Source organism: Alosa sapidissima, chromosome 11 (assembly GCF_018492685.1).
Source record: "Alosa sapidissima isolate fAloSap1 chromosome 11, fAloSap1.pri, whole genome shotgun sequence".
Lineage (NCBI taxonomy): Eukaryota > Metazoa > Chordata > Actinopteri > Clupeiformes > Clupeidae > Alosa > Alosa sapidissima.
In genome coordinates this window covers 7,439,395-7,454,394 of record NC_055967.1, presented here as the reverse complement: position 1 = coordinate 7,454,394, position 15,000 = coordinate 7,439,395, and the positions used below count along the sequence as shown (strand labels likewise).

The window sequence follows — 15,000 nt, the reverse complement described above, 5'->3', positions numbered from 1 at the left end:
TGTGTGGGTGTGAAATTAATTGTGTGCATGTATATCTAAAGAATAAATCAATAGTAGATATTCTAAATGCACTGCTCAGCCATGGGTTAGTATTGGGCGCTGACTGGTTTTGGTCTGGTCGTCCCCAGGTGGTCAGTCCCACCATCAGCTCTCCGGTGTGCCAGGAGCAGCTGGTGGAGGCGGGCCGGCTGGTGGAGCGCTCGGTGGAGGGCTGTGTCAAGGCCTGCCACTCCGCCACAGACGAGGGTGACCTCCTCAAACAGGTAAGCTGTTGTGTCTGTGAAGATGACGCGCTCTCAGAGTAGAAAGAAGAGGACTGGTGGCCTTATCCTCTTGGAGGATCCCTTGATATGCTGCTTACAACTCCCTGTTGAAGAGGGTTATCAACCGTATTGCCATTTTTCACCGCAGTCCTTCCACAAGTCCTTGTGGAAAAGTGCTACATATAAATCCCCATCAAGAACCAAATCCATTCACACTATGCTCCCATGTCCCCTTGTTAAGTCAAGCATTGGCGGGCAAGAATTATTCACCTGTGTGAGTGCAGAGCTTCATTCTTATGTGGTGCATCAAAGGGCTTTTTCTTTGGTTGCACTGTAAACTAGATGGCTGCTGACTTCAGAACAGCTATGGCTGAGCAGAATGGTGCCACATCTGTTCCAGTGTCAGATGCTGTGTGGGAAGCATTTGGATGAGTAGGTCTGCTAGCTGACTCTGTGATTGATTCTGTGTGTGTGTGCGCGTGTGTGTGTGTGTGTGTGTGTGTACAAAGGTGAGTGCGGCAGCGGGCACGGTGAGCCAGGCCCTCAGCGACCTCCTGCAGCATGTGCGCCACTATGCCAGCTGTGGCGAGCCCATCGGACGCTACGACCAGGCCACAGACACCATCATGACGGTCACTGAGAGTATCTTCACCTCCATGGGCGACGCAGGTGAGCAGGGTGGGTTGATGTGAGCTTGCTGGAGAGGGAGAGGAAAGAGGGGGAGGAAAGAGGGAGAGGAAAGAGGGGGAGGAAAGAGGGCAAAGGGAAATGGGGCCATAACCACAGAAATACGTTTTGTATCTTAGAAAAGAAGTATTTTTAAGGGTGTGTCACTGTCACCCTTTCATTTTTAGCAACAACATTTTCAAACAGGGGGTATATGGGGTTAAGGGTCATTCACACCAAGTTTTCAGAAACACTGTGAAAGTGATCCCCAATGATATCGTTCTTCATGTCGTTATCTTTATAATTTATGTGTGGGCGTTGTCATTCATCGACAACAATACTTTTTTTGCCGTTATCGATGTAGTTATTGTTCTTGGTGTGAACGGCCCTTTAGTCTTTCACAATTCACATGTGTATGACATGTGATTTTTAAATGCTTATCATCTATCCCTAAGGACGTGCACACCTCCTCTATGGTGAGCAAAGACCACTGCAGAGGCCAGCCGTTGTTCCAACACGCATGCCTTTAAGTGCTAATGAGTATGCAAGGCATCATGTCCAATCAGTCATTTTCCCCTGCTCGTTCTCCCCTTCCTTTATGCTTCCATTGTTTGTTGGAATACAGCTGTGTGCTTTGAAAAGAATGTAAAGAAAGCCAAGTGAAAAGTGTCATTGGACAAGCTGAACTCTCCTTCAGTTTACGTCAGATCAGAACTCGGTACTCACCATTGCACTTGAGAGCGTCCTTTAAAGCACAGTGCTCATACTGGAAAAAACTAAAAACGAGGGGAACTTCCATGCATTTTGAATTTGATGAGAATTCCTTGATGCTCACCATCTTATATGTTCCATAGCCAGGCCTGTAATCCTTGTAGCTGTATCTCTAACATTTACACACGGAAACATCACGCTTTTGTTCCAGCTATTACTCTTTCCCACATCTTATACCTGCTCACTCACAGCGTAATACGAAGCTGTCGTTAAACAGCCATCCTTAGTGTGAAAAATCCACAACTCTCAAGCTCCAAATAAACTAGCATTCTTTCCAAGAGGCTGTTTTTTTTACCCCTCCTCTCACTATCGCGGGGATGTCTGACTCCACTGCCCTCCAACCAGAAGTGAAGTTTTTCTTTCCATTTGTTTTGACTGCGCCGGAGTTTCAAGATGCTCCCCGGCCGCGGTCTCCCATTAGCCATTCCCTTTCTCGAACATGCTCCCTGGCTGAAGCCTGTTTTCTTTTTTTCTTTTTCTTTTTTTTTGTTCTTGCTGTTGTTCAAAGGCCAAAGCGTTTGTTATGGTATGGCTGCGAGTCTGAAGAATTCCCCCAGCCCACCCCATGCTCAGGGGCTTACTGAAAACATGTCATCCAAAACCACCACAGAGCTCCGGCAATCTGTTCTCAATCACCAGCGGCCGGGCCCTTTGAAAATTTTAAGGCAAAACACATGATATTCAAGTTGCTAGTGGGAAGAAGACCAGTGGAAGGGGGTGGGGAGTGGGGGACGGGGGGGTCGGTTGAACATGTTTCTCTTGAGCTGAAACAAATTTCATTTATTTATATGAAAAAATTCAGAAAATCGGGACTGGTAAATCAACTGAACCGACTTCCTCAGCAAGAGCGGAGAGGAGGAGATTGAAGCGTCCTGCATCCACAAAGGTTATTCGCCTTGCAGTCATGCCTCGCGAATGTCGCTCCTTTGATGGGCCTCTGCGCACTGTTATTTCAAGCGGTGCGTAGGTGTGCAGGCAACACGCTGGCATTCACAGAGAGAAAGTGAGGAAGAGAAAGCAAGACGGAGAGGGAGAAGGAGTGCAGGCACAGGGGTTTGATCTCCGAATCAATAACCTACTGCAGGTCACTCTCCTGCTTTGATTCCCCTTCCTGCATGAAACTCTGATGAGAAAGGAAGGATAAAAAAAAACACCCAGGGAATCGATGGTTCTCCCCTGAAACTTGTGTGTGTGTGTGTGTGTGCGCGAGCGTGCGTGCGCACTCAACAACATATTTACAGTCCACGTTGAGCGGTGCAAAGCTGAGGTGCACAGAGTTAAATTAGTAGGTAGGTCTGAGGAGGTTTCTGTTACCGTAACCCCTGGTTTACCACTAAAGGCTCTGAGGCTAGAGGATGTGACTGGGATCTCTCGGCATTTATCCTCCTTCCCTCTGTATGTATGTGTCCGTGTTTGTGTGTGTTGCATTTGTATTGTGTATGTCCACTCACCCGTTTGGCATGGAGTACGTCTGTTTCTGGTTGTGTAAACATGCCTGTGTACAGTATGTTGCTGTGTTTTTTTTTTCTGTTTAATATGCACGGTTGTGTTTAGGAAGTTCAGTGTTCTAACACACACACACACACGCACACACACACTTGTTTGCCTCTCCGCAGGTGAAATGGTGCGTCAGGCTCGCGTCCTGGCCCAAGCCACCTCGGATCTGGTGAACGCCATGCGCTCAGACGCGGAGGCCGAGATCGACGTGGACAATTCAAAGAAGCTGCTGGCAGCCGCCAAGCTGCTAGCCGACGCCACGGCCAGGATGGTGGAGGCAGCCAAGGTGCGTGAATCAGCTGAGCACGAGTACTCTACGCCAACATCCATCTCCCATTCATTTAGTACAATTGGTTTTACTTTTTTCCTTCATCTAAAGTGAGCAGCTGGGTCTCTTTCGTTTTGCAGAAGAGTCTGCTCGAGAGGCCTATTATCCTCACACTGTGTTTTTTAAACTGCTGAGACATCGTTCAGAAATGCGGGGGCGGTAAAAAAGGTGGGTTTGTCGGTCCGCACGGCTCAATCAGCTGTGTCTGTCATCATGCGGTGTGGATGGAACACTGCCCTCGTTGGGACACCTGCACATTCGGCCGAGAGACTCTCTCGCAAATCGAGTTAACCGCTGGGCAGTAATTTAAGGACGCCTCCACCTAGGGGAAGGTCGTGCCCATTGTTGTCTCAGGGAAACCACCCTGGTCATCAGCCAAGCAACTCAGGCCTGCCTGCAGTGGACATTTTCCGGCGGTCTCCCAACCTACGCTCATTTCTCCACAGAGCTCTTAAAATAGGAAGGGACTATTAACAGCCATGTGATAAAAGACCAATCAAGTGTGCAGATATCACGTCGTATATATCCCATCACTTTCCAAATATATCGAGCATAACGCTGTCGGCACCGACGGCTCGGGGCTGGCTTCTCGTTCAGCCTGCGCGGTGTCATCTTTCTGTCGTGATTTAGCACTGAAATAAAGTAAGCGTGGTGTGGATGGCGCTTAATCAGCTCGGAGCCATTTCGACAAGTATGAATGTTCAGGATGTTATTAATCGGAGCCTCCCAGTAGAGTTGAACCGCCCAACTTGAGGCTGGTTGGATGTCTCTGACTAACGGCGCATTAATCATGGCTCTGCCACCAGTTATTGACTGACGGGAGGAAGCTGGAGGGATTGTGGCCATCTAATGGTCTCCTAGGCAACCGTTTAAAAACAAAAAGCGACTGCAAAGGGTAGTTGTGTGTATGTGATGTGCAATACCTTGTGTAAGAGACGAGACCTTAACAAGGTCTGTTTGTGTGTCGCTGTGGCCCCACTCTGAGTCCGAGCGTGCCATCGGTGTTGTGTATCACCGTGGGAACCATGTCGGCCGCATCCTCGAGGGACTGGTCTCTTTAGTTTCGGCTGATCTCCGGTGGTCCGAGCTGATGGGACTGTAGAGAATTCATTCCTTTTTTTTCCTTTTTCTCTTTCATTTGTTTTTTTTTTTTTCGTCCTCCACTCTGCACAGTTCATTCCTCTTATTCTCCACGCCACCCTCAACCCCCTGAAAAGGGTGGTGTAGGGGCTGGGTACCAGACAAGCTACATCAGTACTCTACTGTAGCTCTGTGCTGCAAATAAAGCAGAAGTGCTCTGAAGAGGGAAGTGACTCCCAGCTCTGTTGAGTTTGTTGCACCATGCTGTGAGTAAATGGACCGAGTCTCGACGTGAATAAATGACCTGTTTTTCTCTTTGTGTGTGTGTGTGTGTGTTTCTGTGTGTACTGCGTGTTTGTCTGCCTGTTTCTGTCTGTGTTTATTTGTGTATGTCTGTGTTTCTGTGTGCTTTTGTTGTTTGTGTGTGTGTGTGTGTGTCTGTGTGTGTGTCTGTGTTTCTGTGTGTACTGCTTGTTTGTCTGCCTGTTTCTGTTATTGTCTGTGTTTATTTGTCTATGTCTGTTTGTGTGTGGGTGTGTGTGTCTGTTTGTTTGTGTGTCTGTTTGTGTGTGTGTGTGTGTGTGTGTGTGTGTGTGTGTGTAGGGTGCTGCAGCAAACCCGGAGAATGAGGACCAACAGCAGAGGTTGCGAGAGGCGGCTGAGGGCCTGAGAGTGGCCACCAACGCCGCTGCCCAGAACGCCATCAAGAAGAAACTCGTCAACCGACTAGAAGTACGTATGTGAGAGAGAACAGGGCAGAGGTGGAGGGCTAGAGCAAGAAAAAAGCGCCATTGTGAGAGTGTGACAGACAAAAAGATGGAGAGAGACTCGTTCACTGGCTTTGGCTGATGGCTGACTGGCTTTGGCTGATGGGGTGTGGGTGTCAGCAGCCAGGGTGAATCATTCAGCGGCCCATCCATATATCTTACTCCCAGCTTCGCACTAACCCATTCATGTTAATCATTGGTTCTTTAAACATTGTTTTGGGTCTTGCTGATATCTTTGCTTTGACTTTTTCAATCAAAAACTCCTATCTATTTGACTCTACTCAGGGTTTATGTTCATATCCTAAGTTTGCCAGTCGACAGTTCACCTGGAATGACCTCATTCAGTGTCCACCTCTGTGGCCTGCAGTGCTACTTAGCTTTTATGAAGGCACAGCCACAAATGGAGAGTGCAAAGCAGAGGGAGAGGGATGGCAGGTTCAGCTTCAATAGGTAGATGAAAATGAAGATGAGAGGAGAGCCAATCAGAGATGAGGGGAGTGAGAGAAAGAGAGAGAGAGAGATGGAGAGAGAGAGAGACAGAGAGAGAGCACAAGCTGAGAGGGAGAGGAATGTGTTGTGAGCCACCGTTGTGTCTTGTGTTCCTCCTCGGCTTGGGCCAGCATTCTGCAGACTGTTTGTTGTGCTCCCTACAAAGATGGCATTGTTCCTCATGCCCCCCCCCCCCTCTTTCTTTCTCTCTCTCTCTCTCTCTCTCTCTCTCTCTCTCTCTCTCTCTCTCTCTCTCCCTCTCCCCTTGCCATCCCTCCACCCACACACAACAGGGAATGCCCTTTAATTCCCCTACTCCATCCTTTTCTTCCTCTCTCTTTCTCCATCTCCCTCTTCCTTTATCTCTCTCTCTCTCTCTATCTCTCTCTCAATCTCACACACACACACACACACACACAGCTATTCTGGCTTGCCCCTCCCCCCCCCTTCCATTCACTCTTATCCACCAAACTCTCTCCCTCCTCTTCCTCCTCTTCCTCCTCTGTCTCCTCTTCCTCCTCTGTCTCCTCTTCTGTCGCACCCTTTTTCCACTCTGCCACAGCTTTGCTGATACTTCAAACGCATATCATGTGGCCTGAGAGATGATCTGCATTGGCAGAAATGTGGAAATATTTTCTCCCTTTTTTCAACATCAGTATTTCTTTTCTTTTTTTGTTTCAAAGAATGTGGTTTATATGAGGGGGAGGGGAAGAGCGGTACTGCAGAGACAAAAACCTAGTATTTGACAGGAGGACCAAAGCTGACCTCAGTAGATCTCTGACATGTCGAGCAATCCCCTATCATTCCGTGTCTGTGTGTGTGTGTGTGTGTGTGTGTGTGTGTGTGTGTGTGTGTGTGTGTAGGCGTTTGTTCTGAGAACTGTGATACTCCTCACTGTTTGTGTTCTGCTGAATGGCACCGCCTCAGCGTAACGGTGTCACTTGAAGGCAGCCACAGCGCTAGAGAAATAGTGTCCATGTGACACGCACGCACACACACACACACACACACACACACACACACACACACATGCACACACAGACACACACAAGTCCCTGAACAGCCTCTCAGCCTCACATAATGTCCCCTTCAGTCCTGATGAGTCCTTATGTAAAAGCACTATTGTTGTGTTGTCCCTTTTTTGAAATCCGTTGGATGTCTCTCATGTCATTTTTCCCTCGTCTTGTTTTCTTTCATGTAGAACGCGGCTAAGCAGGCTGCAGCTGCGGCCACTCAGACCATCGCAGCCTCCCAGAATGCTGCAGCCTCCAACAAAAACACTGTCTCCCATCAGCAGCTGGTGCTCAGCTGCAAGGTACTGTGGGTAGTCTTGTTGAAAGGAAATCTGGCCGGGCAGATTTGAACGCTGTAGAACATGTGTTGAAAACGATTGCCTGGAGATAGGCAGTGCATTAGGGGGGTTTTATCGGTGTTTGTCTTTGTGTGTGTGTGTGTTTGTGCGTGTGTGGCAATTGTGTACTTTTGTGATTCTGTTTTTCTTTTGTGTGTGTTTGGGCATGTATACACTATTTGTAAATTAGCATGTATTTAATTGTTTATTTGTTTATATATAAGTGTGTTTGTGTGTGTGGCAGGCAGTAGCAGACCACATCCCCCAGCTGGTTCAGGGCATGAGGAGTAGCCAAGCTCAGCCAGAGGACTTGGGTGCCCAGCTCAGCCTCATTATCGCCAGCCAAAACTTCCTGCAGGTACACAACCCCACACACACACACAAACACATTCACACTCACACTCAATACACACCACACACACATACACACCACACACACATACACACCACACACACATACACACACATTCACACACAATACACACATCACACACATGCATAACATGCTTACATAAACATAAATGCACAACATTATTCATCTGTGTGTGTATTATACCCTCTAAGTGTGTGTGTGTGTGTGTGTGTGTATGTGTGTGCTCCTCTAAAAGTGGGGCACACATACACACACTAACAAGTTAGCAAAAACATTAGCCCTTGGAGCACAGCACAGTACAGTGTGTCGGCTGTCCCCCTCCTCCCCCAAGCCCTGACCTCAGTGCTGGGTTCAAGAGTGTAAGATGTACAGCCTTTGAAATCTAAACAGCTGCCGCTTTGTTTGTTTTGCTATTTAATCTGTTTTGTTTTATCTTTAGCCTATGCATAATTGTTTGCGTTTCTGTGTCTGTATGTCTTGTGCGTCCGTGCGTGTGTGTGTGTGTGTGTGTGTGTGTGTGTGCGCGCGCGCGCTAATCTGTGTGTGTGTGTGCGCATACTTTTCATTCTCTCCATAAGCCTGGCAGTAAAATGGTGGCATCGGCTAAGTCGGCGGTGCCCACAGTGACTGACCAGGCGGCCGCCATGCAACTGGGCCAGTGTGCCAAGAACCTGGCCACCTGCTTGGCTGAGCTCCGCACCGCGGCACAGAAGGTGTGTGTCGCCCCAGGCCTGCGCTACCTGCCAACTCCATCCATCATCACAACACACTCCATCTAACACCACCCAGCTCCACCAGCACTCTTAGCTACTGGGCAGTGTGACAGTTTGGTCATTTACGTAGCACAGTTTACACTGGACATGATGTTTGTGAGTGGCACTCTAGCTATTATCATCTCTATTTCATCTTTGTCAACACCTGACGGACACTTAGCCTTTCACAACAGTAATACTTCACATCAACACGTGATTTGTGAACAGTCATAACACTAAAATACTCCCCTTAATTCCCTTGATTAGATGCTAATTAAAAGCATTTGCCAATTCATTCTCAGAAACTGGGACTGAAAATAGCCTTACATCAAAGCACTCTGTTTGCAGTGTGTATGACTTTCATCCAGCGTGCAGGTTGGTGATTCGGGTCACTGGCTAGTATGGTTGTAGTAACTGTAGGACTGTTGGGTCGATGCAGGCGCATGAAGCCTGCGGACCACTGGAGATCGACTCGGCTCTCAACACCGTTCAGACGCTGAAGAACGAGCTGCAGGATGCCAAGAAGTCCGCGATGGAGGGACAGCTCAAGCCACTGCCTGGAGAATCGGTCTGTGTTGGCGGGAAACTGTGTGTGTGTGTGTGTTTATGCTTACATATTTAGCGTTAAATGATCTATTCTGTTTTATTGTTGGTCAGGCTACTACTCCCTTGGATACTTTTGGAAAAACTGATTACAAATTTGTCATGCCAGCAAACCCTGTTTTAATGAAATTGAGAGAGATGGAGGGAGACGGCACTAGAGAGGGATATGAGCAGGGATTTCAAATTAAAAGGCTGCTTAAAGCAGATCATTGATTTGCACTTGCTCGTCTCTAATGTTATATTTGCTGTGGCTAGCAGTGTGTAGTGTGTTTAGTCTATCAGCAAGTGTTTGCCATGTGTGTGTGTGTGTGTGTGTGTGTGTGTGTGTGTGTGTCTGTGTAATGGATGTGCTGGTACTGGTCCACAGCTGGAGAAGTGTGCCCAGGACCTCGGCAGCACGTCCAAAGCAGTCGGGTCCTCCATGGCGCAGCTCCTGACCTGTGCTGCCCAGGGCAATGAACACTACACAGGTAGGGGCCTGTAACAGTGGACTAGCTGTTTGCATCTCAGACAGGTTTCAGGGTTCAGACCTTTCAAGAGTCACTTATGACATTGCTGTGTTTCTCCCCATTAAAGGGATATTCCACCATTTGGGGAATTACACTCATTTTCCACCTCCCCTTGAGTTAAACAATAGCTTTTTACCTTTCTCCAGTTCATCCAGCCGTTCTGAGTCTGGCGATACCACTTTTAGCTTCAGCCTAGCATAGATCATTGAATCGGATTAGACCGTTAGCATCTCGCCTGCTAGCATCACATTTTACAGTAAGCTAGAGCTTACAGTAAGTAGCTGTAGAAAAAAACAAAAAACATTTAATGCAACAATGAACGCTTTATAGATGGTGTGTCTGATGCAGGTGAGGTGGCATGTTTCATTAGAATTGTACATAATAAATATTAGTGATGTTTGGTATATTTCATAATTTGTAATAATAATAATATAATAATAAATGAATAATATAAGAATCATATTTAGTATATGGTCTGGTCCATGGTCATGTTCCTTAAAGTTAGATGCTCACTGTTGCATTAGAATTAATTTCCTCATGCTTCACAAGATGCAGTCTTTCACGGCGTCAGCAGGGAGCCGTGTCATACTTTCACGTTTTAAAAGAAGCTGAATGCCATAGCAACGTCTGCAGAGTGTCTGACTCGCTGACACAGGGAGCCGGCTAAATCAGATCGGAATGAATATCCAGAGAATAGCGCCTGAGATGTATCGTTTAATAAGTGCCAATGCACTGGCAGAACCGCTCGCTCACTGTACTCGGGCCTGACAGCTGCTCGCACCAGGGCACAGCCATTTTTCACTATCTCTCTCCCTCTCTCTATCTCTATCTCTCTCTCTATCTCTTTCCCTCTCTATCTCTCTTGCTCTCTCTCTTGCTCTCTCTCTATCTCTTTCCCTCCATCTCACAGGACTTCACCAAGACAGATTTTAAATAGCATCTTCTAACAATGAGCAGTGAGTTCTCGGGGGGGTGGCGTCTCCGAGGGCCTAGGATGCCCGGCGCGCCCCTCATTAATCTTATTTTCACTAGATTTAACATACCATCAGCAATTGGCGCTACTCAACTGGATAATGCAATTTGCCATATTCCCCCCTCTCCGTCTCATTTTCCCAGTGCGATAAGTAAAGACCGGAGGCCGCCTGCTGCACTCGTTTGGCTATCTAACTCATTTGTTTTAACAATGGGGCCATTCTTGCTCCGACATGACCCTCGTCACAAAGGCTTCAAAAGGTGGCCGGACTTTTTTTGAACACGCCATATTAGCAGCACTAAAGCTGCTCCAAATATCTTGCCATCCTCAAGCCACATAAACTCAGGACATTAAGACACACAGCTGCACTAAAATGTGAGACTAGAGGAGCTACTTATTTGGGCATGTTACAGAGGTGAATAGGTTGTTATCTCTGATATACTTCCCCTTATAAGGGGCTAGATCTTTATTTGCCATGTAGGCTCCAGTCCAAGAGTTTCTTATGGGACTTATTGTTTTATTCATGCAGAGATAAAGCTGACCATGGATGACCAGTTTAAAATAGTGTGTTGGTTTTTGTGCCTTTAATGATATCTTCACTGCCAAATGGTATGAAGTTGTTTAAAATGTTTGTGGTTCTGTGGCCCGGCGTTGTAGGTGTGGCAGCCAGGGAGACGGCCCAGGCACTGAAGACTCTGGCCCAGGCAGCACGAGGGGTGGCGGCCTGCTCTGTGGAGCCCCAGTCCGCTGCTGCCATGTTGGATTCGGCCGGCCACGTCATGGAGGGGTCGGCCATGCTGATCAACGAGGCCCATGAGGCCCTGATCTCCCCGGGAGACGCGGAGTCTCAGCAGAGACTGGCACAGGTGAAGAGAATGGCTGACCTCTGAAGAGACTATAAATGCCACCCCATAATATGAGTGAAGTCCTCATGTAACTGAGGTTACATGGTGAATACAGAGTGATATACAAGTTGATACACAGACTAAACTGTAGAGGAAAAGGGTGGTAGTGGTCATTTAATTACATCCAGTTTAATTTATATACAACCATAACATATGAATATGTTTCAAGGCACTTCAAAGACTTCAAAGGCACTTCATAAATACATAGTGACATGGTCAACAAGCAGTGCTGAAGAAAGGCATAAAAGCACTAAGAAGAAATAGATAAATTAGTGTTCCTGCCCTGTTTTTGCCCTCAACTTAGATTGAATGCTCAGTGCAACCTGCAGCACAGTGTTCTCCTGTTCCAAAGCAATTATCTCTTTTAAATGGTGCCATTGTTTGCTGTATGCTGTTGGCACCGCGGCCTGTTGGTAGGGCGCACAGTGACAGAGCTGCTGATTTGCTGCGGGCCCCTATGGGATCTCACCATATTGCTTGGCATATGTCCGTGACGGTGGCATAAATTAGGAGCGCAAATTTCTTTGTGCGGCTACAGGGTGTGCATTTGCATTTTAGATTGTCTGTGCCTTTCCCTGGGACGTTGAGGAGTTGAGGAGTGAACTGACTCTTCTTTGTGTGTGTGTGTGTGTGTGTTACAGGTTGCAAAGGCGGTTTCCCATTCTCTTAATAACTGTGTAAACTGCCTCCCTGGTCAGAAGGATGTTGACATGGCCCTCAGGAGTATTGGAGAGGCCAGCAAGAAGCTGCAAGTAGACAATGTAAGTACCCCCTCCAAGGATTATCAGTGCTGGCTGATAGGGTGTTCAGAAGAAGCTGTGGTAAGAACAGCATGTACCCAAGTGTGCTGTTTGAGTTCAACACTTTAGAATGAACAACTTACAAAGTAGTGCGGTGTGTACTGCCTTAATTGTCAAACAACTCCCACCAAAAAAGGGATGAGGGTCTTAACATATTTATATTGGCATTCCCCCAGACAGCAGTACAAGGGGAAAAAACTGTAGATTGCAGCTTATTTCTTAGCAGTCTTGAAAAATATGATCCACACAGAGGTTCTGCCAGACATCTTAGCGTTGGCAGACTATGCTTTGGTGGAATCAGTTATTTTCAGGTGATGTTTTCTTAGATTATATGAAAGGACTTGACAGCATAGCAGCCATAACATGTATGCGATACTGACAAGCAAGACGCGTCTCTGTCTTCATTTCACATCATCATTTCTCTGGTTTTTTATCTTTCTCTCTTTCATTCTCTGACTGCTGTTTTTCTTCTTCTCTTCATTTGTCTATTTGTCTGTCTCTCCCTGCCTCCTTTCCTCATTCCCTTTCCCCCTCTCTCTTTATTGTTTAATCTCGTATTCCCTCCTTTTTCACTCTCTCCATCTCTTTCTCTCTCTCACACACTCTCCATCTCTCTCTCTCTCTCTCTCCATCTCTCTCTCTCCATCTCTCTCTCTCTCCATCTCTCTCTCTCTCACTCTCCATCTCTCTCTCTCTCTCTCTCTCCATCTCTCTCTCTCTCTCTCTTCTCCAACTCTCTCTCCCTCCCTCCCTCCCTGCAGCTCCCTCCATGCTCCAAGTCCTTCCAGGAGGCACAGAGTGACCTGAACCACACGGCCGCCGAGCTCAACCACTCGGCTGGAGAGGTGGTCCACTCCTCCCGCGGCACCAGCAGACAGCTGTCGGAGGCTTCCGGAAAGTTCAGTGAGGACTTTGATGAGTTCCTGGATGCCGGCATAGAGATGGCCGGACATACGCAGGTACTGGACTGTTAGCGGATTAGGTGATCAACACTTGGGGTCCTAATTTAAATGACAGGCAATGTGCAAAGTCTAAAAATCAACTAAAGCCAATGTGATAACTATGCAACAATGCAAAGTCTATTGGCTAATTTAATACCATGAGCAAGTTTCTAAGTACAATCATTTGTTGCTCAGTTCAATGCTCCCACAAGACATTTTGCTCATTGACCGCATTTCCCCAGCAATTAAATTAGACCAACCTCAGACTCACTCAGTCAGAATGGAAGGTTCTTTATTACAGCACATGGGACATTAGAGGGTTTGGAGTGCATCTTCCCATGCATAGACTTTGTATTTCCCATTGTTTGTCTCACCTCAACACACCCATACCTCACACACCTAAAGATGAGTTTATTCATAGTCTCCTTTTGTTATCTTTAGCTAACCTTCTCCCATGTACCTGAGTTCTGTATCTGTAGTCTTCTCAAGATGTGATTCGCCCTGCAGCAGTAAGTCTAGGGGACTTCTGTTGATTAATTTGCCTCTCGTGACAGAATGTTTCTTCTCAGTGCTGTTTTTTGTGTTTGTTTGCTTTCTTCAATCACTTGGACCACGCTGCAAAGTTGCCATCAGTCCCAGTCAAAGTGTCTTCCACCCACATTGTATAGTACATGCCGACAAAAGCATTCAGGCTTTTTGATTCGTTTGTTAATTAGAACCTTTTTTTTGTGCATCTAATTCGGTTAGATGCACAATTGTCCCCGAGAGCGCTAAGGCATGCCAGCATAATGAGATCTTTGATGATCTTGTTCTGCTTATATTGCTCATTAATTTGGACAGATCGTCTGGGGAAAGGAGTTGATGTAGCATGAAGCCCAACGCTAAATCAGCTGTAGGCAGGACATGAGGAGGAACAGGAGGGGGGGGGGGGGGGGGGTCTGGGGATCTGGCAGTAAAGGTGGCCGTGGGGATTGGGATGGTTAAAGTTATGATCATGGGTCAGCCCTCACGACATCTTGCATGACCACTGTCTCCAGTTAATTGTACTTACAGTAAAGTAGGAACTCATGGAAGTCACAAATAAGCTCAAAGAACTCTCCTGAAAATACCTGCTGCTGGAGCAAATAAGCCAATCACTCTTCCTCCCTGTAGAGTGTGTGTGTGTGTGTGTGTGTGTGCCAGCCAAAGAACATCGTTCAGTGACTCTCTCTCTCCCCCTCTTTCTTTTTCTCTCTACCTCTACGTGTGTATGTGTCTGCATGGTTCCTGCTTTTGTCCCACAGAGGAAAGACGACCAGATCCAAGTCATTAGCAATCTGAAGAACATCTCCATGGCCTCCAGCAAGCTGCTGCTAGCTGCCAAGTCCCTCTCTGTGGACCCGGGAGCTGCCAACGCCAAGAACCTTCTCGCAGCTGCAGCCAGGTGAGGAGGAGGTGGTGGTGGTGGAGGAGGAGGAGGAGGAGGAGGTGGATAGGGATGCATGCAACAGTGCCACAGCCCTGATCTAGAACTCCTCGTGTCTCACTCCTAATTAATCAGGGTGCTGGTTTGAGATGCTGCCGCTTCTGCCACCTGAACATGAACAGCAGCTGCTTTTCTTTCTCCTCGTTGCCTAAAAATATCGGCAGTTCACAGCCAGTCTGGAGACGGCGAATCGGAATGCCGGATGGGGGAGGAAATGAGGAGGAGGGGAGGGGGGAGTGCTTCATGTGTTCAGCCATCCATGTGTGTTGTGATTGCTGGGCACCTGAGACGTGGGTGTGGGTGTGTGTGGATGTGTGTGAGTGGAGGGTGTGATCTGCAGGAGCAGTGAAACAGCTTTGGCCACCCCTCTAGGCAGGAGGTGGCAGACAGGGGGCTCCCCCTGGGCTTTGAGCTTGACTGATTCTCCCTCTCCTCTTAATGAGAGAGATGGACATGAGGCAGACGTT

General features: G+C 47.5%; 1 protein-coding gene across 4 annotated transcripts in view; it reads left to right on the top strand.

Annotated features, from left to right (window-relative positions):
- The window catches only part of tln2b (talin 2b), an 86,911-nt gene that overhangs the window by 23,056 nt on the left and 48,855 nt on the right, over positions 1–15,000 (top strand). For all 4 annotated transcript variants that reach the window (XR_006035041.1, XM_042109907.1, XM_042109906.1 and 1 more), the window contains 13 exons: positions 129–263; positions 773–932; positions 3,317–3,483; positions 5,209–5,337; positions 7,063–7,176; positions 7,457–7,570; positions 8,164–8,298; positions 8,777–8,905; positions 9,308–9,410; positions 11,080–11,288; positions 11,969–12,088; positions 12,889–13,086; positions 14,352–14,491. Coding sequence is in view for 3 of the 4 variants with exons in the window: in XM_042109907.1 (XP_041965841.1) it covers positions 129–263; positions 773–932; positions 3,317–3,483; positions 5,209–5,337; positions 7,063–7,176; positions 7,457–7,570; positions 8,164–8,298; positions 8,777–8,905; positions 9,308–9,410; positions 11,080–11,288; positions 11,969–12,088; positions 12,889–13,086; positions 14,352–14,491 (1,853 nt within the window). In the remaining variant the exon portion in view is untranslated. The remainder of the gene's footprint in view (positions 1–128; positions 264–772; positions 933–3,316; positions 3,484–5,208; positions 5,338–7,062; positions 7,177–7,456; positions 7,571–8,163; positions 8,299–8,776; positions 8,906–9,307; positions 9,411–11,079; positions 11,289–11,968; positions 12,089–12,888; positions 13,087–14,351; positions 14,492–15,000) is intronic.